Genomic DNA, 21724 nt, shown 5'->3' with positions numbered 1-21724 from the left:
GAAGCTTTCTGAGGCCAGCAAAGCGAAACAAGAGGTACGTAAAACAGGCGAATAAGAAAGTAAAGAGACAGAGAAGAGTTTAAGCGTTCTTGATAGTAAAATTGTAAATCATGAAAAATTACAATAATTACAATCAAATAATTATATTATTACAAAAATCTATATACTATACTACCATTGTAAGCTAATTAAATAAATAAAAAGCTTAATATATATTTCGCTCAGCCGCGTAACGAAATATATACATAGGGGTAAACGTGGATCTGGAAAGGTAGGGGGACGGTAGGTAGCATTATGACGTCACGCCGTTCCCTGCCTATCTTTGCCGATTGCTATTACGAATTGGGAGACACCGTACATAATTTTTAGAGGCGGGGGGACGACGTCCCCGCGTTCCCCCTTACTTTTACCCCCTGTATATATATATACTGTATATAATCCAGCAAATTATCATAATGGTAATGACGTAGAACTTTTGGCCATTTTAAATCGCTGTCTTCTCTATTAGTTGCACATTTACCAAAATCGACTTATCATGAAATAGATGCTTTGTGTTGGTAGTATTTATAGTAATGTTGTAAAGAATTGCTTAATCTGGTAGTGTACAAGGTGGGCGCTAGACATAAAGTAACTCACTATTTTTAATATTTTTCCCTCCTAAATTATTGTAAGTATAAATTCCATTTTTGCACACATGTAATATATTATATGCCAAATGCCATTAGGCCCTATCTTTCTAAAGTTTTACAACTCAATGTGTGGTCCAGTATTTTCTAGGCACTGTCTCAGACGAACAGGCACATTTGCTACGATCTTGCTCAAGACCTCAGCAGGGACACCACTTATGATCACATGCAGGGTCGGATCTAGGATTTTCTGAAGGGAGGTGCACCAATAACTACCAAAATAATCAATTACACTGAAACTCTTCAAACTGATATGCAACGATATCCTGACAACGCTGATACATAGAACGGGGGAGGGGGAGTATTTTAAAGAGGGTCGCAAGGGATATGCAGGAAAAAATGTTCTTCTCTCCTTCTGGCTTCTGTTTCTTTCCCTATTTGACAACACTGAAATAAAGTACTTGGTCAGGAATACCAAATTTGTTTGGTCAGGGCATTTATTCACTTTATTTGGTTAGTTTAACCAAACTTTGGTCATTTATACTAGACTTGTTTGGTCATGAGCACTATATTTTTTGGTTAGAACGTTTAGTTGATTAATTTTGTTATGCGAACCAAATCTTAAGTGATTTGGTTTTCCTGACCAAAATGTTTAGTTACAAGGTAACGTGTATCCATTTGATTTATGGGTAAACATGGCGAGTATAAAAGTGTGGATCGCGGTTTGAGCATATGAGTGAAAGTATATAGTGTTTCTACCAGAAAAAAATATCACGTTTAACTAACAATCTCAAGTTTACACCGCTTGAAATTCAAAGGATGTGTGTGAAACAGACTTTTGTTTGCACTATCCAACTTTCAACACCAAAGTCCCAATGATGTGAAGTGATAAATAATTGTCACTTGGCAGCAACATAATGGATCTCGTGAGCAACTCATTAAGAAGTTGGAACTTACTGCTGCTAGTCAACGTGTTTCGAGGCAACCTCACTTTTTTCCGTTCGTATTACTCTACTGTTAGTTATTGGCTGTAAATTTGGCAAAACAGATGCGCCTTGAGTAAACTTTACAATACACTCTCCAGCTGCGCATCGAGATGCAGGACCACTTTAAAAGGGTGTAGTAGAGTAGGGTAGGATACAGAAGAGTAAGGTAGGGATAAGTAGGGTAGAGGTAGGAACGGGTTAGCTTAAGTTTAGAGAAGTTTTGACCCATTTTCATAGAATTAGTAGAGTGTAATTTCTATTTTTATTTTCAGTTTAGTACAGGGTGGCGCACGAAATGATCCACCATTTTTTCTATCGTTTAAGGGTACAAGAAATCGCAATGTACACTTTTACAGCAATAGCAATACAGTTTGGAGAAACAGTTGAAGAAGAAATTGACACCTAGCTCATCCTGCCGCCGCTAGAGGGCTAGTTTTCAAGATGGCTGACAAGAGCTGACTGACCACAGAGCAGCGCTCAACAATCGCGCTTTTGTTCCATGAATCAAAAGGTGTTATTGTTGCTCAAAGACGGTTTCGAGAGAGGTTTAATACCCGATGGGCTCCCTCCAACAAAAAACATCCACAGACTGTATGAAAACTTTCAGAGGGAAGGAACAATATTGGAGTCGAAGCGTCCTCGACAGAAGCCTGTGTGTTCGCCTCAGAATATTGAATCTGTTAGAGTTGCAATGCAGAGGAGTTCCGGGAAGTCGACAAGAAAGGCAGCAGTGCAACTTGGCATATTAAGACGTTCGGTTCAACGAATTCTGAAGACTGACTTCCATTTTTATCTATACAAGATGACCTTTGTGCAACGACTCACAAATGATCACAAGCAGCAGAAATTAGTGTTCGCGCAATGGGCAGAGGGTAAGCAACAAATCCTTCACAACGTTTGGTTTTCTGATTGGGCCATCCTTCTTCGAAAAAACAGTAAACAGTGAGCGGTACTTGACTATGCTCCGGAATAACTTTGTCCCGCAGTTGCTTGCTACTGCTTTGCCCATCAACACGCAGTGGTTCATGCAAGATGGAGCCAAACCGCACACTGCAAATATTGTATTGGATTTCTTACACGAAATATTTCACATGCGCGTTATTTCTGATCGGTTTCCAGACCGGTTTCATGCTGGACAATCTTGGAAACTTCATAGTCCTGATCTTAACCCATGTGATTACTTTCTGTGGGGGTATTTGTAGGAAAATTTTTTTCCGAAACATCCCATCAATTTGGTAGAGCTCAGGCGACTTCTTGTTCAGGCTCGCAGTGAAATTGATGAAAACATGTTTCGTCGAGTAGGGAATAACCTCAGTGTTCGATTAAATGCAGCTCAGATCAACATGTTTTGAATTAGAACATTTCTCCACAATACACTGTTTCTCGTGACGTGCATTTCTTTCTGTTCTGATTATGAATAAAGTTTTTATTTAAAAAGAAAATGGTAGATCATTACGTGCGCAACCCTATGCCTGTACCAACAGTATTTGGTAGTTGCTACCAAATGTTTTGGCCAAATTCACTAAATGGAGGTTTAGTATTTACAATCAAATTATTTCGTTCCAAGAACCAAACCTGGATAATTTTAACCAAAGTTTTGGCATTCCCAACCAAATCCTACTTATTTGATCATTATTTGGTCAACATTACCAAATGCATATTTGGTAATGGTAATCAAATACTAGGTTTCTGCAACCAAACAAATCGTAACCAAATGATTTTGTGCTGGTGACCAAACGTTTGGTTTGCGCTATATTGACCTAACGATTTGGTAACCAGCACCTATTTTTTGGTCAATCTGACCAAACCTTTTTTCAGTGAAATGTTATATTATTTTCCTTGGTGAATCCTTTTCCTTCAACATTAAGAAAAGATTTAAACTATTGCTTTTGCAAAGCTCTGGTTTCTCTTAAGCCCCAAACGGAAAAATAATGGCAGAAAGTTTCGGAAAGTGTTGCTATTTTCACTCCTAGCTTCTCATTTTAGATAGTGTATATTTACAGCGAAGGGGGGTGTACGTACACCGGTGCCCCCCTGAATCCGGTCCTGACCACATGGATCTTATTCTCAAGTTCACCAAGAGTTTACGGTTTGCTGCGATACATTTCTTCCTTCGCCCACTCCCCATAAAAACAAATCACTTAGGGTGAGGTACGGACTTTGCGTTGGCCATTCTGTGAGACCCCGGCGACCTATTCAGCGTCCTGCGAAGTGTTCATTAAGCCACTGTTTTACAGGTAAGGCATAATTAGGGGGAGCTCCATCTTACATAAATAACAGTTCATGTGACTCGTCCCATTCAAAAATTATAGGCCATATAAAATTTTCTGACATTTCCAGTTATTTTTCAGCGTTCATAGTATCTCTCAACAAACAGAGTTTAATGCGGGAAGAAGTTAATTCACATCACACTGTCACTTTCGGCTTGCCCTGCATTTTTCAACGGTATCTTTGAGATCACCTTCTGCCCAATAATTGCTATTATGACGATTAACGAACCCCTCCCCCACACGAAACACAGCTCCATCACTCCACAGAATTTTTTGAAACAGGTGTAGACGATCTTCATGCCATGCGAGCATCATTTCACAAAATTCAATATGCCTATCGCGATCATCTGGATACAACTTCTGGATATAATCAAGATTTCATGGTCTGTAATGTAACTCTTTGTGGAGCATGGCACGCACAAAGTAGAGTGTAATTCCACTCTCTCTTGCAGTCTGCCTTGTTGATTTTGAAGGGTTCGCTCGAACATCCCACGTTTCCTCTGATACCGAAGTCGAGGGCCTACCTGATCTCTTAATGGCCACTACATTTCCGGTAGCCATTAATTTTCTGTGGCAATTTTTAATTGTTTTGCATCCAGAACAGCTTGCCTCCTATGTTGAGTCCTCCACCATTGTTGGACCTGAATTACAGAGTGCCATATCTCTAATCTTGCTGCAATTTTGGCAGCAAGATTAGAGAATCTAATCTTGCTGCCAAGATTAGAGATAAAAATCTAAGAAACCTTTCGTGAATTTCCGCTTCTACTGTAACGTATCTCACGACTACAGAAAGCTGAGCCAAACTAGCGACGTCTGTAGTTTCGTCCACAGATATAGAAACTTTATTTCTTGGATTTCTTTTTTAATATGTGTCATCATAACATTACTGATTGATTCAATTAAATCATTTTGTATAATATTTGACAATCCAGTGAATACTGTTCCATTTTCTACGAATGTTCTCAGCTTCTCATCATACTGACACAACAACTTCACAAGCTCGACATAATTTCCTCTGTTACTAGAATCAGATGATTCATCATGTCCCCTGAAAGCCGGTTCTTGTTTACCTAAGAAACATACTATGTCAATAAGGCGTTTCATTATTTCTCTGTTTCTTCTTACAAGTTCGTTGTGCTGAGAGTCCCTCACTTTCTTCTGAGAATCCAACATGTACTCTATTCTTGCTTTTCCAAATGTTTTCTCATTTATTATGGCCTGAAGATGATTTAGAGTTAAACTATGCTTTTTTATGGCCTTGTGAACGTTTCCCATATCACTGTAACCACAACTTGACCACACACTTTTCTGTTTTGAAAAAAGAAGACAACACCAACAACAAAAGTTGAATATTAAATTTTCTTACACATGTTAATGTCAGGCGTCAGTCTGCCTGCCGTAATAATGTTTTTCTTTTCTTCAAAGTTCCGCGAAGCAAAACTCTTCACCAATATATCACAAATCACGCACTTCTGTTCTCCGTCTACACCACTGCATTTAGGAGAGAGATCCATGTTCATTCTCCCTGCCGAACGACTAGCGAACGCAACTTATTGGATTGCTTACCTTTGAGTACAACTCGCAAGCAAGTCTCCCTTATAAAACGTACAGCAATAATAATTGAATAGATGCACTGGAACTAACACTTATATACAAAAATGTACTATACACTAAGTATTATGCACTTAATATTATACATACACCTATAAGAATTAACCACTAAAAGCCGCAATTTTTGTTTAAAACGCGGTTTACGATTAAACTGAATATGCAACCAGGTTCCGCAACTAAGAAGATTGCTTTTCTTCACGAAAGGAACCGAGCTAACACGATCGCATCCGATCCACCGGATGGTTTCTGCTAACCTTGCCGTAAATGACCGTGCAGTGCAGCTAGAAGATGAGAAATAAAAGCAAGCTAGAGCGTTTCATATGGTAACGTACAACAATAGAAAACTTTCGATAAATGAGATAATTTTTATAGCAAATAAAGTAGTAATGGTTGCTTTAGATTTTAATTTATAATTTAAAATGAAGCAGTGCTTACCTTGCGTATATTAAGAACACGCCACTGATTACTATAATGTAGAAAGCGGGCACATTCTGTTTGCTCTATTGTAAATTCAGGCTCTAATGAACATCATAATTGAATGAGAAATGACGGATGTGCCATGTTTTCTAAATGCTATTTCTGTTGTGCACTCATGTCCAAAATTATTGTCGCATGTCTATAAATGTGTTGTTGTAGGAATATAATTTGATAACGAATCCGCCCGGTATTTCTTACAATGTTAGTATGTGTATAATCGGAAAATACATGTATGTGGCAAATTTCATGTCAAAAGAGCAGTAAATAAGAACAATAAAACAAAAATATTTTTTGTCCATTTAGCAACATTTTGTTTTACTCATTCTAATTTTCGTATTTATAATTATTTTCCTATGAAATTTACCACAAATATACATTTCCTGATTATACACATAGTATTAGTATCAAAAGTACCCTGCAAAATCATTATGAAATTATATTCTTACAAGAGGACAGTTATAGATATGTGACAATCATTTTGGACATGAGTGTACATCGCAGTAGCCTTCGGGAAGGAGCCCGTAAGGTATTGATGGCCTTCTGGACGTAGTAAGATCTACTGTTATCTTTCTGATGTCTGTGGGAATAGTCAGTGACGTGTATCTGATGTAGGACCGACCTTCGTGGTTCTTTTCGTTATTTTGTAGATACAAACATAAGGATTAAAAATTTATATTAAAAAAACGAAGTTGAGGGTGGGAACACGACTAGTCCGAGACTGCTAGGGACTGTAATTTAAGCACTTCTTTTTATAGATATACACAGTTACAGGAAAGCACTGTGGTTGCACTATGATTCTCTTTATTGATCCAGCAGAAAATTAACTTTTTATATAACATGTTCTTTAACAAGGTTTAGTATTGATTTATTTTGTAGACCTATATTCTCAAACAACCTGCAGGAAAGACAATATCATTTTATTTAGTACAGTTAGAGAGTTCTTCAGCGTTTTTATAGTTCAATGAATTAACAGTCTTCGTAAAATCCACATACATTTGAAAGGCCTATTTCAAATTTAACTTGAAGAAAAGTTTTCTATAGTTTTGAATGAAAGATCATCGCAAAGGTATTTTCGAATACCTGGTACGCAGTAATATTGAAGAGAATCATTGTTTGCTCTTGAATCTTTCTAAGCACTTCACAAGCCTTAATTGATAGCACTTGTCTGGTGTGATTAATGAATTTACATCACACCTCCCTTCTTGTGAGAAACTAGGGAAAGAAGTTTATAGAAGGGAACTGAGCTGCTCCGGGAAACATAATGATATGTCACATTTTCTAACTATTGAGTAAATTGGGAAAGAAGGATCAACATTCCCATGCAATTCAACGGAACGACGTATACCAAACATGCTTCCCCTGCCATCTGCAGGTACATTTCCCAAATCAAACTATCTTCATACTCTTGTATAGTTCATTCTCAACCCATTTCACCTAATAACTCAATTTCACCGGAAGTGGCGCTTACCATTATGTTCGCCCGAGCCGGTAACTAGGTCGTGAACATAAGATAAGATGGATAGTTAATGATAGCACGTTCCTACTTCATTAGTATATTAACTTGAAAATTACATACAAAATGTGAGTCATCAAAAGGCAAGACATTGAAACATGAAGTTGTTCGCAAATGATAATTTTTTCACCAAGGCATATGTTTACTTTGTACTAAACTGTAGTATCAATTGTATTTCAGCTAAGCATTGATCTGGAAAAGCATTAGACTACTTTCGAAGAACATATTTATGACGAAAGTGCTGATGTTTTTAAACTCTTGTTGTCTGAAAGCATGAATTTCTCATGAATTTCTAACGCGTTCACAGGTACAGTGAAACCTGGATAAGTGGGGTCGCAGAGAATCGCCATCTTAATCCCGATTTTGGTTTTCCTAGAGTTTCCTACTTGTAGAGTTTCCGACTTCGTACACTGAAAAAGCTCATGTTTTGCTTATAGAGGTAATGTTTAACGGCAATATTCCCAGTAATAGAAGTTTGTCAGTTATCCAGGTTTGAGTGTTAACTGAATGATAACTTCAGTACAGAGTTGAGATTGACGCACTACAAAACGCGAATATACTCCGGAGCTTACTTGTAGCTATTTGATTTGCGTAGACGTCTTCAACGTAGGAGACCCAGGTTCTATTCCGAAGGGAGCTCATGTGGTCCGGATCCCACGTTAAGCTGTAGATTCACGTCTGATATACCCTCACTCTTGAAAGGAACGTTAGTCTCCAATCAAATCATCACTTTTCAAAAATTTTGAACTTCCTTTTATTTTTGATGTTGTTAAAAAAAATAAACTTAAATGTGGCATAAAAATTTCATGAAAAATAACTTAAGATGAAAAGACGATAATCACTGAAAGAAAACTAAAGAGAACTATAATCTAAAGGTTAGTCTAAAATTATATCTTCACTGACTAAGATGTTTGAAACAAACCAACAATACAAACACGATAAAATATGCGTTATGTCAAAAATAATAATAATAATAATAATAATAATAATAATAATAATAATAATAATAATAATAATAATAATAATAATAATAATAATAATAATAATAATAATGTAAAGAAGCGAAAAACACTTAAATTTTACATTGAATTTAGCACGATCAGAATCTCTTAACATTTGCTGTGTAACAGTGTGTAAACTTAGTTTCACAATTTCTTATTTTATTTAATCAATCAGGTCTTAGTAAAATTTAGTTTCGGAAAAAAGCAATTAATGAACAAAGAATTCATTCACTTTTACGCCCTTTTGCTGTGCTGCGCTAACTTATGATCTTATACTATAAAATGAATCCAAGCAGTAGTTATAGTCAATATTAAATGTAACTAAGCGGGAACCTTGGTGATTTCCTTTCTTAGTACGAAATAGCTATGATGATTTCTTAGACGTAAGGTTAAAAAGTAAGCAGGTGTTTTCGCTCTCAAGAAGGTATGTCTGCAATTGTTTCTTGAACGTTGAAAACTTTGATAGCTTTTGTTTTATTTTTGTGTCTTTTGATGCTGATGTTCTGAGCCTAAAAATTAATGATTCTAACTTTTGGAAAAGGATGAAGCTTTAATTGACTTTTACGTCACGCAAATGAAAGCAAAGAAAACTTTGAAATTTGATTAATTGTATGGTTTGGACTACTTCCCTCATCCGATGCTTCTGCACATGGCTGCATAATCTCGACAAAATATAACAAAACATAACTCATCACATTTAGAAACTTCTTCTAACGTATACTGAACAATTTAAGAATCGTATGATATTTATCTCTTAATTTATAGAACATGATATTTTTGTAAGGTGCTTAGACTTATTTTTACTCATGTGTTCCATTATTTTCTATTTCGACTGTAAAGAGAATCTTCCTAGGGAATGACAATTGTAACAATTGTGCAACGCTGCAACAAAAAGTGCTCAGTATAACGAGCTGAAATTTAGTACGCAGATCAAGAGTATAATCTACTAGGTCTGAAAGGGCGCTGTTGAATTTAGCTTAAGGGGATGGTTATAGTACGGAAGGTATAATGTCGTTGGCTTCCCGCGAAAAGTTGTAGTGACGTGTATGGGGAGTGGGCAGTTTGGTTACTCGTGGCTCGCTGAGCACAGTAAAAGATTGACGGTGATTGGCTATTCTCTTACCACACGCCCAGTGACGAGCAGGTCCAAGCGCGGGAAGCCAACAACGTTATATCTTCTGAACTATAAATTTTTTTAAAAAAGAAAAAAGGCAACTCATACATAGGTGGCATCACTTGCAGTGTGATAAAGCAAAATGTTCCAATTTTTTCACTGATAAGGACAGGACATGAACGTGTCATCTGGATTTCCGAATCAAATCTAGTCCATTCGATAAACATAACAAAGATGTGTTCATGCACAAAAAAATTAATTGCCATGGACAACGAAGTAAGTCCCTGGGACCATGAACCCTATTAGTATAAACAAAATCGTAGACTCGCAGTGAAATAACTATTGCATCAACACTGTTCACTGAAAAGTCATGGTTTATAGTACATTCTCTTCAGCATGAAACGAGCTTTCTAGGACTGCTATATATTGCCGCCCATAACATACCTGAACAGGGAAAATTGGGAGAATTTCGGGAAAATTCCCTCCAGAAATTCTTCCCATCAATTTTGGTACCCTCTGGGGTGGCCCCGGGTAAAAGCAAACAGTCCAAATGAATCTCGAAAAAATATTATAGGGAATAGGAAATGAGTGTACCAAGTATCATTTTGGTATACGGCATAGATATGAGGGGAAGTGTTGTATACCAGTCCCACTCTGAAGAATCGGATGTCTCCCATACTCGGATGTGCACTTTACCTTCCCTGTAAAATGTCCTTTAATTCGCACATTGACTCCTACCGGTTCTGGTATCGCTTCAGAGGACGCACAACTTCACAATAGGGCTATTTTGGAAGGCTTTTTTCCGACTTATCCACAACTTCCTCCTCCTCATGTCACGAAACAATATGCGTGATAACTATTGAAACGCGTACTTCATTCTACAGAGAATGTGGTACAAATCTTGATATCATGATAAATAGTATTGCGTTTAATTTTTTATATTATGTTCTCTTTATAGGTCAGGTCATAGGTTCGATTTCGTATGTACAGAGCGTATTGGTATAACCTTTCCTCTCATACCTATATAGTCTATCGAAACGAAATTGGTACAGCCCCTATAGCATTTTTCGAGATACATTTGGATTTGTGTTTTTACCAGGGGCCACTCTAGAGGAGAGGCCAAAATTGGTGGAAAGAATTTTTGGAGGGAATGTTCCCGACATTCCCCCAATTTTCCCTGTTCAGGTACGTTATAAGTGCCAATACATAGCTTGTTTCATGCTGGAAAGCTTGTTTCATGCTAAAGAGAATGAACTATAAACCATGACTTTCGAATGAACAGTGTTGATGCAATAGCTATTTCACTGCGAGTCTACGTTTTTATTTATACTAACAGGGTTAATGGGCCGCAGGAACTTGCTCCGTTGTCCATGGCACCTATTTTTTTGGTGCATGAACATATCTTTGTTATGTTTATCAAATGGACTAGTTTGATTCAGAAGTCAGGATTACACATTCATGTCCGTTCCTTGTAAGTTAAAGGATACATAGATATAATGATTGTTTCCTATATTAAACTATATATTGGAGAAGACATGTAGTTTATTATTGTGATGAGTTCTTTCCGGACGACTTTTCAACAGTGTTGCCAGACCAGTCAGTTGGAAAAGCAGGAGATTCGAAGATAAAAAACAGGAGAAAGCAGTAGATACACAAAGTAGTGGCGTTTGAATGTAAATCCGGAAGGGGGGGGGCAATAAAATTTGCCGTTATTAAGGGCACAGTAGTCAAAACAAGCAGTCCAGAATTCATTTCCGGTGAACTACATTGAGCAAATGAAAGGGAAAGGTTCCGATTTACATTAATATTATTTGATACACACGTGTGTGAAGTAAAACGTAGTGAAAGAGCAAAGTGGAGTGGGAAAATGTCTTTTCATGCACGTAGCGATAACGTAGCTATATGGTACAGTCACACGTGATCGTGGCGTAAGACGATTTCTTGCTGACGATCGTGGAGAAATGATCTAAGCCACTCTTCCAACCCAAGTCCAAATCTAAACAACACTTACTTGTAAATCTTACAGAAAGTCATAAAAACGCTACCATAATGCGTATAGAAGATGACGTACAGTTGTATTCTTTGGATTCATATTATATACAGTAAAGCTCTATATCTATATGCTCTACAGAGCTTTGTGTATTATAACAGAGAAATTTCATCTTTTTATGTGAGGAAACATTGAAAATTCAATATTAATAATAATATATTTCTTCAACTTCTCGAAGTAAGGAAAAAGCAGGAGATTGTTCACTTTTCATTTTATTTCGCAGTAGATCAGTAGAACGGAGAAAAAGCAGAAGATCTCCTGCAAAATCAGTAGATCTGGCAACACTGCTTTTCAAAAAATGACAACCAATTTTGTTCATATTTCACGAATAAATATTCCAGTAATAACCTGACAATATGGTGCAACACATTTGTCCTGAAAATATCTACAAGGGTTAGTTTATTGTTGTCTACAGTTCATCTACATTGTTGCGTATAGGCCTATCTTTACTCTTTCATTGATATGTTTCTAAAACAATATACAGGACAAAAGCATTATACTGGATTTTTAAATACAAACTAATTATTTGCTGAGCAAAACTATATATTTTCATTAAAATTCAACACGTGTGTTACAGTTTCACCAACTAACTCTTTGGCTTCCTCAGACACTATGTCAAACTTTATTTTAATGAAAATATATAGTTTTGCTCAGCAAATAATTAGTTTGCATTTAATTATAATAAAGCAAAGCTTCTACTTATGGAAAATATCACAATGGATTTTTGTATTATTTTCACTGCATTAGGCTGGTGAGAAATGATGTCCATAATTTATCTTTGCTACTCTTTTGAGAAAATATTAATCATCAAAGAACAACATCTAACAAGAATTTTAAGGAAAAAATGGATCAAAAGATTGCGATCTTGGCTGATAATTAGTTTTTGGATCAGGGGCCACAAAAGTTTTGAACGGCCCTAAATCGAGTTTTCGTATTTTCTACGGAATAAGCACATCATACTAAGTTAAGTGATAGTTTGGGTTTGACTACACTATATGTAGTTCTCCAGATATAAGGCCTACAAGAAAAAAATTGATTGAAATAGATTGGATTATTTGATTCAGAAAGTTGGTTAGATGTGAAATATTTTACGTAAAATACATATGAACTTTGTTCATGCACTATAACACCACTTAAGCAACATTGTACAAGTGCAATGTTATGGATATATGTTTTTTGAAATGTTTCACTAAGGTTGTTACTTTGGGAACAATACAAAGGTTTGTTTTCATTTTCTATTTAACATTAAATTAAATTTGTAAACCACAGCTCTAATAAAAAGGAAAAGGAGGGGAAAAGGAAAAGGAATATGGTATCACAATGTTATGTGCCATTATGACTTAGAATATGTTGTTTTCTTTGCAGCCAGTCAAGTTGGGAGTAGCTGGTAATGTTGGCGCCGTGGCTCCGGGCGGTGATTCTGGCTGCTCTATGGAGTGTGGCGGCGGCCAACGTTCCAATGTTTGACTACTCAACCAGAATGAGAATTCTTCTTGTTCCTGCAGACACCAAAGAGGGCACTGTCATATACCGTCTTCGAGGCACCGACTCCGATTTTAACTACCCTCTTTCCTTCGATGTTCTAGGTAAGTATTGCCATGAAATCATCATTACCTACCAATTTTCATGAATAAAAGTAAGTTCAAATCTTTACGAAAGTCTGAAGTTCTTGCCTTATACGATCCTTAAGAATGCTCTTCAATATTTACATTAGAATCATCCTGTATATTACACATATGAAAAATGCGTGATCATAGATTTGAGAGTAGAAAATTTTGGAAATAGTCCGATTTCCAAAATTTTCTACTCTCAAATCTATGATCACATATTTTGGAAATAGTCCGATTGCATACAAATTCATTCATATATTTGTCACCTTAACTTCACAGTTATGCATATGAAAGAAGTGATCTCGAGAAACATAGATTGACTCTAAATCTAAATTAGGAATTCTCTATAGTCTTCTTCGTGAAATTAATTCATATAGCACGGAGTTTGTTACATGGCAACCTAGAGAGTGCCCCTTTCCCCCTAGAAAAACCTTTCAGGTGGATTCTGTCAGAGCTGGACAGAACTTAATTATTCCACGTGTGGACGAAATTAATACATTATTTCAATAGAAATGTTCAATAGTAATCTATTTGGAAGTCACCCATTCTGAAGTTAAGAATGTATCACTGGGCTGATCATACTCTCATGCGTTCCTGTCAGCATGGCATGAACTAGCATATACAGAAGTATATACAATGACTCTTTTCAAATGACAAGTTATATAGCCTTGAGCGGGCTTTCTGCTTTCAGCCGTTGAGCCAGGGGCTGAAATAGAAAGACTCAGTTTCATTTCGAGGGAATAAATTTCATGTACCTCCCCGTATAGTTTAAGTTTAGGGCTACAAATTTCAGTATAATGCTCCTCCGAATCGGTAGTTTTTAGATACGGTACTATTTCATACTCCTAATTCTTAGATTCCGATGCCCTAAAATCAAGCATCTGAAAAGTGTCAATATAATTTAGTGACAGTATGCGGCAGTACATAAATGCTGTTTCCCTCATATCAGGCTCTTAATGAAACAATGGAAAGCTAACCCACCATACGATGTAGCCAGGAATTAGTGTGGAGGAAGGAAGGGCTCTTTTCTTGTTAGGTTTGGGATTAGTTTAAATTTACAATTTAAATGACTATGAAGCTCATATTTTTAAGAAATGTGTATTTGTTGCGGATTATATCTAAAATATAAAACGATTTGGGGGAGCATCCATAACTAACGGACTCACAATTTAAATAGGTTATTGTTAATGCTGAATTAAAGGTAATGAAGAAAAAATAGCAACATGACAGATTTTGTGTACTTGAAGATACACGCAAGAAAGTTTTGGGTTATAAATATATTTAAAACCATCTTGTTTAACATTATCGAATCACATTGTATGTTGATTAAATCTTTTACAAATGAACTTTTAATTACAATAGTAACAATTACAAGACACATTTTTTGTGTTCAAATATATATTTTTATTATACTAGAACTGGAACTTGAAAAGTTACCCGAGTCATCGTCTGAAAAATCTTATTCCGAAATATTACTGTCCTCGATCAAATTTGTCGTCTCTTGGAGGGTCAATTTCCCCGGTCATTTAATGCAAAAACTCGATTAATGAATGTCGCAATTCAATTTTAAACCAGAAGTTTAAATGTTACGTGAGCAGATGAGTTACGTCTGATAGTACATAACAAAATCAAGACCTACCAGATCACTGCCAACTAATGAGTAAGTACACCGTTATGCACAATTGACTTTGGTAAGAAAGTTACACTGAGGATATAGTTCTATATATCTGCCGCCTTCTGAAAGAAACAAAAATTCAATTCATTTGTTTTGTTGCGTGCTTGTCAGGTACAATCCGTATGCTGTACACACAGAGCCCGAAGACATTGATATGGCATAACAATGTATGTCAAACCTGTCCGTAATAGGGCACACACACATGTCGTAATGATGCTAAATACACTGCCAACAATGTGAATAATATTGTCATTAAACACACTGCAAGAAGACGCTAGAAATATTAATTTTAGTGGAAATAATGCTAGTTTAGTCACTAGACAACATTTAAAAGGTGCTAAATTTCTATTCTAACAATGATAGATGAACCAATTGTTTTTGATAAAAATATCCTTAAAAATTTCTAGATCAAGCGACAAAGTGCTACATTGGTAACATTGATAACAAGAGACAAACGACAACCGCCTCACGTTTCCGCGCATGAGTATAAATTTTTGACGTACAATTATATCATCTCAAACAATGATATAATTGCCCCAATGATCAAAACATAACATACTAATCCGTCAAAACTAATGAAAACAAGACAGTAGATCATTTTGACATACTATAGTTGCTCACATTTTTTTATGTTCATGTCGGACATATCCGTAATGTCAAAAAATCGACATATTTCTTATGTCCACCATTAGAAGGCAATTCATTTGCACACATTAAAGTATGTCCAAATTTGAAGACACGCATTTTTGTGTCGTTTTGAGTCGTTTCGGGCTCTGTGTGTAGGGTTAGCCTGACTTGAACTATTAGGAGCGTGACTGACAGACTAAGGAGCTTTGTCTTTTTTAAAGGACGATATGTATTTTTCTTTCACTTTCCCACATTTGTTCCATGTTCAACTTATTTTCCGGACGTCTTGCCTTTTTCTCAAAAGCTTAACACTCCATGAGCACGTAGGTCAGTTTGGACTTTCGAAGAAGCTAGCAGTTGGTAGTCTCAGTGTAATTACATCGGAGAATAGTGTAGTGATCTTGCTAACAAGAAAATACTCTGTTGGAGAAAAAAAGAACTCTTTCTTCGTTGATTGTTTTTAGCATGTCAAAATAAGTAGTAATACAAATTTTCGTAATTCGACCGCCTTTGGTTTGGCAGGAAAATATGTTTAAAATTCCTGTGTAGATAAAATCGTAGACTTCTACTCAGGGCCGTAACTTGTGGGGGAGAAGGCGGCAACTGTCCCCCCCAAGGAAGCTCCCCGCCGTTCGAGGGAGGGCCATTTTAAGACAAAATTTTCTTATTCCATATACAATACGAACATGAAATTATAAATGAAGCATCAAACACATTCACTACATTACATAAACAAAACAGTACACAAAAGGTAAATAAAACAAAAATGAGTCGTGGGCAAAAATGTCTCCTATTAGGGGCCCTAGGAATAATATTTATTCGTATGGCTTTGAGATTTATCAATATTGTCCCTTTAACTAATTTGTCATGTATGGAACGGCCCAGGGACCTAACTAACGGCCCCGCAGACCTTGCCGTACGGGAGGGCCCACAGGCTCCGGGGTCCCATAAAGAGTAAGAGAAAAATAGAAAGAGGGGACAAGAATTAGAAAAACAACCTTTTCTAGGAGGCCCAAATACGCGTATTAATGCTTGCCCCCGCAGAAAATATCTAAGTCACTCACTGCGGGGTTCTACTAACACGAAATTAAAGTAGTAGATGATATATATATTTTATTTGAATTGCAGGCAAGTAGTCCTTTCTTTGGTATATGTCAGTTTGAACACTCAAAGACAGTGAAATAATAAATACATTTTCAACATTTCCCTACAAAACAATGTTAATTTCTTGGTTTTATTCGCTTACTAGCAGCGTTCACCCCGGAACGCAATAAACTTTGTTACTTAGATAATTTTTACTTTTTCGCTTTCAAATTGCAGTAAATGTTAACATTATAGCGCCTGTCATTTATGTTAACCCGTCGAGTGACACGGTCATGCGGGTTGCATATAAATACGTTTATTTTTATACCTATGATGAACTAACAAAGGATTTGTACGTTATGGACACTTGAATGGTCAATTATCTCAAGACACTGGTAATTAAAAATTAAAGTGATATGATAAAAACCATCTAGGGTCCAAATCCTAATAACCCCCCAAAAATAAAAGAAATTGGTTCAGCCGTATTAGCGTGATGAGGGAACAAAGGATTTGTACGTTCTCTTTTATAATATAGATAACTTTGCAACATTGCGTCAGAGATGAAGCAGTGCAAATAGCCAAAAGCCATTATAGTGCACAGGTAGTGTGTGAACAATGTGTTCATTAGTATCTCAGATGGGACGCTGTGGCTCAGTGGTAGAGCGTGGGGTCCCTGGTTCGATCTCAGCTCGCGCCATGTGGACTTTCTGGTGGACAAACACCGTGCTCGTGGGTTTTCTCGGGGTTCTCCCGTTTCCTCCCACTTTCTTCATTCCACCATTTCAGTCATTTCTCATTATCACCGTCTCCTTTAGCCTAACCGGCATAATCGTGGGACGTTAAAATTAAATATTTCATCTCATTTTTAGTATCTCAAAGAAAAGGCAGTATGTCCACTTGTAACGAAAAAAAGAAAGAAATAGAAAATTCAGTTGATCAAAAGTGAAGATAATATTTATTCATTATACACGTTCTAATTGGGCTATTGGTACAGTCTGCATTATTTGATATGTAATGAATTAATCGTTATTTTAGTATATGTTATGCTTGGTCACAAACGACGAAAAGAAGATAATAGAGAGATATTTTGAACGTTTCTTGAAAAAAAACGTTTTCATAATCTATTACTTTATTATTTGGAGCCCTACCTCTGAGAGATATAAACAAAAAGGATAGGGCATACCCTATTATGCCGCTAAGGTTTTCTGTAAGTTTCGTGTTGATCGCTCTAATAATATGTGAGAAAAAATAAGGCATGTTTTCGCTATATTACCTTATATATATATATATATATATATATATATATATATATATATATATATATATATATATATATATATATATATATATATATATATATATATATATATATATATATATATATATATATAGGGGTTATATATATAAATTGCCCGGATAGTGTAAGGGAGAGGCAGTGGCTACACAGCAAAAAATGATGATGTTAATACAACTAAATTTTAACATGTTCCAGTAGTTTCAGCATCAGTACCACTTTAGCGTGTTATCAACATCAAGGGTCTGGTATTGTAGTTAACATAGAGCCATACTACTGGTTGAGAGCTGTGTTCAGCAGTATAAAAACAATACAGTGGCGGTGTTACAGAACTAGTAAATGAGCGAAGGAGAGTGGAGATAGAAGCAGCGCCACGGGTTTTTTAAATATATATACCCTACCCTGTGCAGTTAGTAATGTCCCAGCTAGAATGGTGAACGAAAACCATTGAGGTACTAACTCTAACTGATTACTGCCATTTTTCAGTAATCATATAAACTTTAAATTATTAAGAGTAATAGCTTATCAAATATATCACAGTCGCAATCAAGGCTAGAGGGGCACGCGCCCCCTGCCAGTGACTAACTCTGCCCATATGACTGCCCACCCAGATATGTATTGCAATAGCGAAGAAGTTAGCATCAAAATTGTGTATTTCTGGGGGAAAAGGTGATACTTTCAGGATTTTGTTTACAACTGGTAAAATTAATCTAGTGGTAAATCCCAAAGTTTGCGTCAACCATATTGAAAAATGCCCACCATCTTTAGAAATAGTGATTGTTTTTAAATTTTAAAATTATTTCATCATACACCATCAATGGTAATGCTTGTAAATATATTACAAATACATTAGAAAGCTGAAAATAAGCACTAATGATATTTTTACAGCAATTACAAGCAATGGATTACATTAAGTAAGATATGCGAAGCAAGTTTTTAATACGGACAAAAGCGTCCAGTTGATAGCTGCTTCTGTAGCTTAGACAGGAGTAAAGAGCATTCTAGTGCAATATGCCTTAGATGTTTTATATTTTTCTGTGTGTAGATATCTGTGACCCTGAAATAATTTTTCTTCAATTATGTGATTACAGTTGTTACAAGGGAAGTTCCCACAAGTTGTCGCTCAAATCCGATTGCCACATATTACATGTGATAGAGCATCATGTGTAATGAAAATTAGCAAAATTTAAGGTGCCATAGACCAGAAGAATACGACCTACGGAACTTCAAGATTTGAATATCCAAAAAAATTATATAATGGAATTATGTACGTTTAAATTAAGTATCTTCAAACCTGTTAAAGCAATTAAAACAAAAAGTGCACAATATAATGGGAACAAAATGCAGAATTGAAAACCAGAGACTGTGTTGTCATAGGTGAAGCAATGTTGCCACCTCAGCATAAAAGTATTGTTTGAAATAGCACCATATACAAATATGTACAGATTTAAAATGTACTATTATCTCTAAATATAACAGAGAAGTGTAGTGGTACAGTGTTGCACACGGTCGGAGGTACGTGTGCTGAAATGTACCATGGAGAACTCCGATATGTGGCTAAAAAGGGTAATAGAGGAATGCATTAGAAATAAGTGAGAGAGCTGCATTAGACTTTCGTAGCCTCGGTGAATAAGCAGACAACTCGCGAAAACAAACTGTTACACGTGAGGAAAGAAACCCGTGTTTTCCAATTTTGTAAATTACTTTTTTAAATTATCTTATCGAGATTTGGTAGAATACTTTCTTGGTTTATGTCTTTCGTGTTAAGTGACATATTCTTTTACTTCCTCTCCTACACATCATATGATTATTTTACTGTACACTGTAATATTAACATATTCACATTGGAAATATAATTATTTTATTACTACCTCATTTCGTTCTTAATCAGCCTGGATAGCCATGTGGTCTAGAAGGCTAGGCCACCGACTTATTAGGGATCGCGGGTTCCAATCCCGCCTCAGATATAGCTGTTTTTGTAGTTCTCACCTTGCATTTCATCGTCACCTTTCGTCTTTCATAGTGGTCCGAATGCCACTTTAAGCTATAGGTCCTGCCTTATATAGCTTCGGTACTGAAACAGGACGTAAAAATGACATCATTCAAGTTTATTTTTGAAATGCATCAATCCTTTGTGACACTGCTGACATTTTGCTATGTTACACTAGAGGTGTTATTGTGCATTTGAATTGAATTCATAATATGAGACCCAGATTCCTCTGTTAACCTTTGTTGCAACATGTCAGACTTCTTCATTGTACATTTTCAGCACTTGTACCTGCAACAGTATGCAACACTGTACCATTACACTTCACTGTTATGTTTAATGATAATAGTACATCATAATCTGTGCACATTTGTATACGGTGCTATTTCAAGCAAAATACTTTTATGCTGAGTTGGCAACACTACCTCATCTATGGCAACACTGTTTCTAGGTTTCGATACAACATTTTGTTCTTATTATATTGTGCACTTTTTGTTTTGATTTCTTGAACGGTTTCCAAGGTGTTTACTTAAAACGTATGTATTTCCATGATGTAATTTTTTTGGATATTCAAATTTTGAAGCCTCGTAGCTCCTAGCCTTCTGGTCCATAGCACCTTAAATTTTGATGATTTCCATTTGTCATAATGCTCTATCAGATTTGCTGTGTGGCAATCAGATTTAACACTAGAACGCCCAAAGGGATCAATTTGATCCTTTTGCGAAATTCATTTTTTCATATCTAGCATATTTTAAAGAATTGAAAGGTGGCTTTACCTGACTTTTCCTAAATTGTTGATGTGGCATAGAGAAAAAAATGATATTGTGGTTGTTCAATTTAATAATCTCATATCGATCGATTTACTTTAAACGCCCAGCGGATCAAATTGATCCTGCAGTTGAAAATGTTAATATACTTTCTCGTGTCGATTATTATTTTGCTTTTCCCTGAGTTGCTTTCAGTTAAAATGATTTAATTTGTCAAACCAAACGTTACGAAATCTTCCTTTCCGGTACAAGGATATCTGGTGGGTACTATTGAGTTAGAATGTGCCGTCAAACCGTCATTTGTCATTACGTGGTAGTGACGTGGCAGCTTGTTTGGCGCAATGCAGCAGTTGACACTTTGTTCTAAGGTGTGACAAATAAAATCTATGAATAAGTAATATTATAGTGAGCAAGCATTTCCGAAAATGGCACAAAGTAAACTATTAAATCCTCATGAAATTCTTGAAGAGCTTCAAAGAATATCCGAAGACAAATCTGATGCGGTGAAATGTCATCGAGCTCAGAAGACAATTTGTAATGGGATACATAATGTAGTGAGCAATCTTCTGAAGACGTTGCTCTTGCAGATGAAAATGAAACTACCGAAGGTGAGTACATTTCATCTCAGTCTGTTTTATTCAACATGTGTTTATATATTATAATAATATAAGAAATTCTATAAGAATATCCAATAATTTCAGACAACTATTGAAGAAATGTGATGAAATATTCGTTGTGATTGAAATATTTGGTCCCTTGTGAAGTAACATTTTATGGACCAATCACATACTTTGATTGAATATTTCATTTCACAAAAATCATGTAATAAATTCACATTATATATTTGTAAAATACGAAAGCAGTCGCACTGAATTTTTCTCTCTGCCTTTTTTGCAGGCATTCCAGTACATAACGAGGTAAGATCACAACAAGATGGACACATGTGTGGATGTTGTGGTAAAGGCATCAGTGCGGCGGCGAAACAGTATACAGCTCCAAACAGTACTGTATGGGAGGAAATACCTGCTAATGT

General features: G+C 36.1%; 1 protein-coding gene across 1 annotated transcript in view; it reads left to right on the top strand.

Moving 5' to 3' along the window:
* LOC145661188 (cadherin-86C-like) overlaps nt 1–21724 on the top strand; it is a 458587-nt gene that overhangs the window by 144623 nt on the left and 292240 nt on the right. The window contains exon 2 of the mRNA XM_081726639.1: nt 13014–13234. Within this exon, the coding sequence (XP_081582765.1) occupies nt 13039–13234 (196 nt within the window). The 5' untranslated portion in view covers nt 13014–13038. The remainder of the gene's footprint in view (nt 1–13013; nt 13235–21724) is intronic.

Source organism: Thermobia domestica, chromosome 1, assembly GCF_964235325.1.
Source record: "Thermobia domestica chromosome 1, izTheDome1.hap1.1, whole genome shotgun sequence".
Classification (NCBI taxonomy): Eukaryota; Metazoa; Arthropoda; class Insecta; order Zygentoma; family Lepismatidae; genus Thermobia; species Thermobia domestica.
This window is presented reverse-complemented; position numbering and strand designations above follow the sequence as displayed.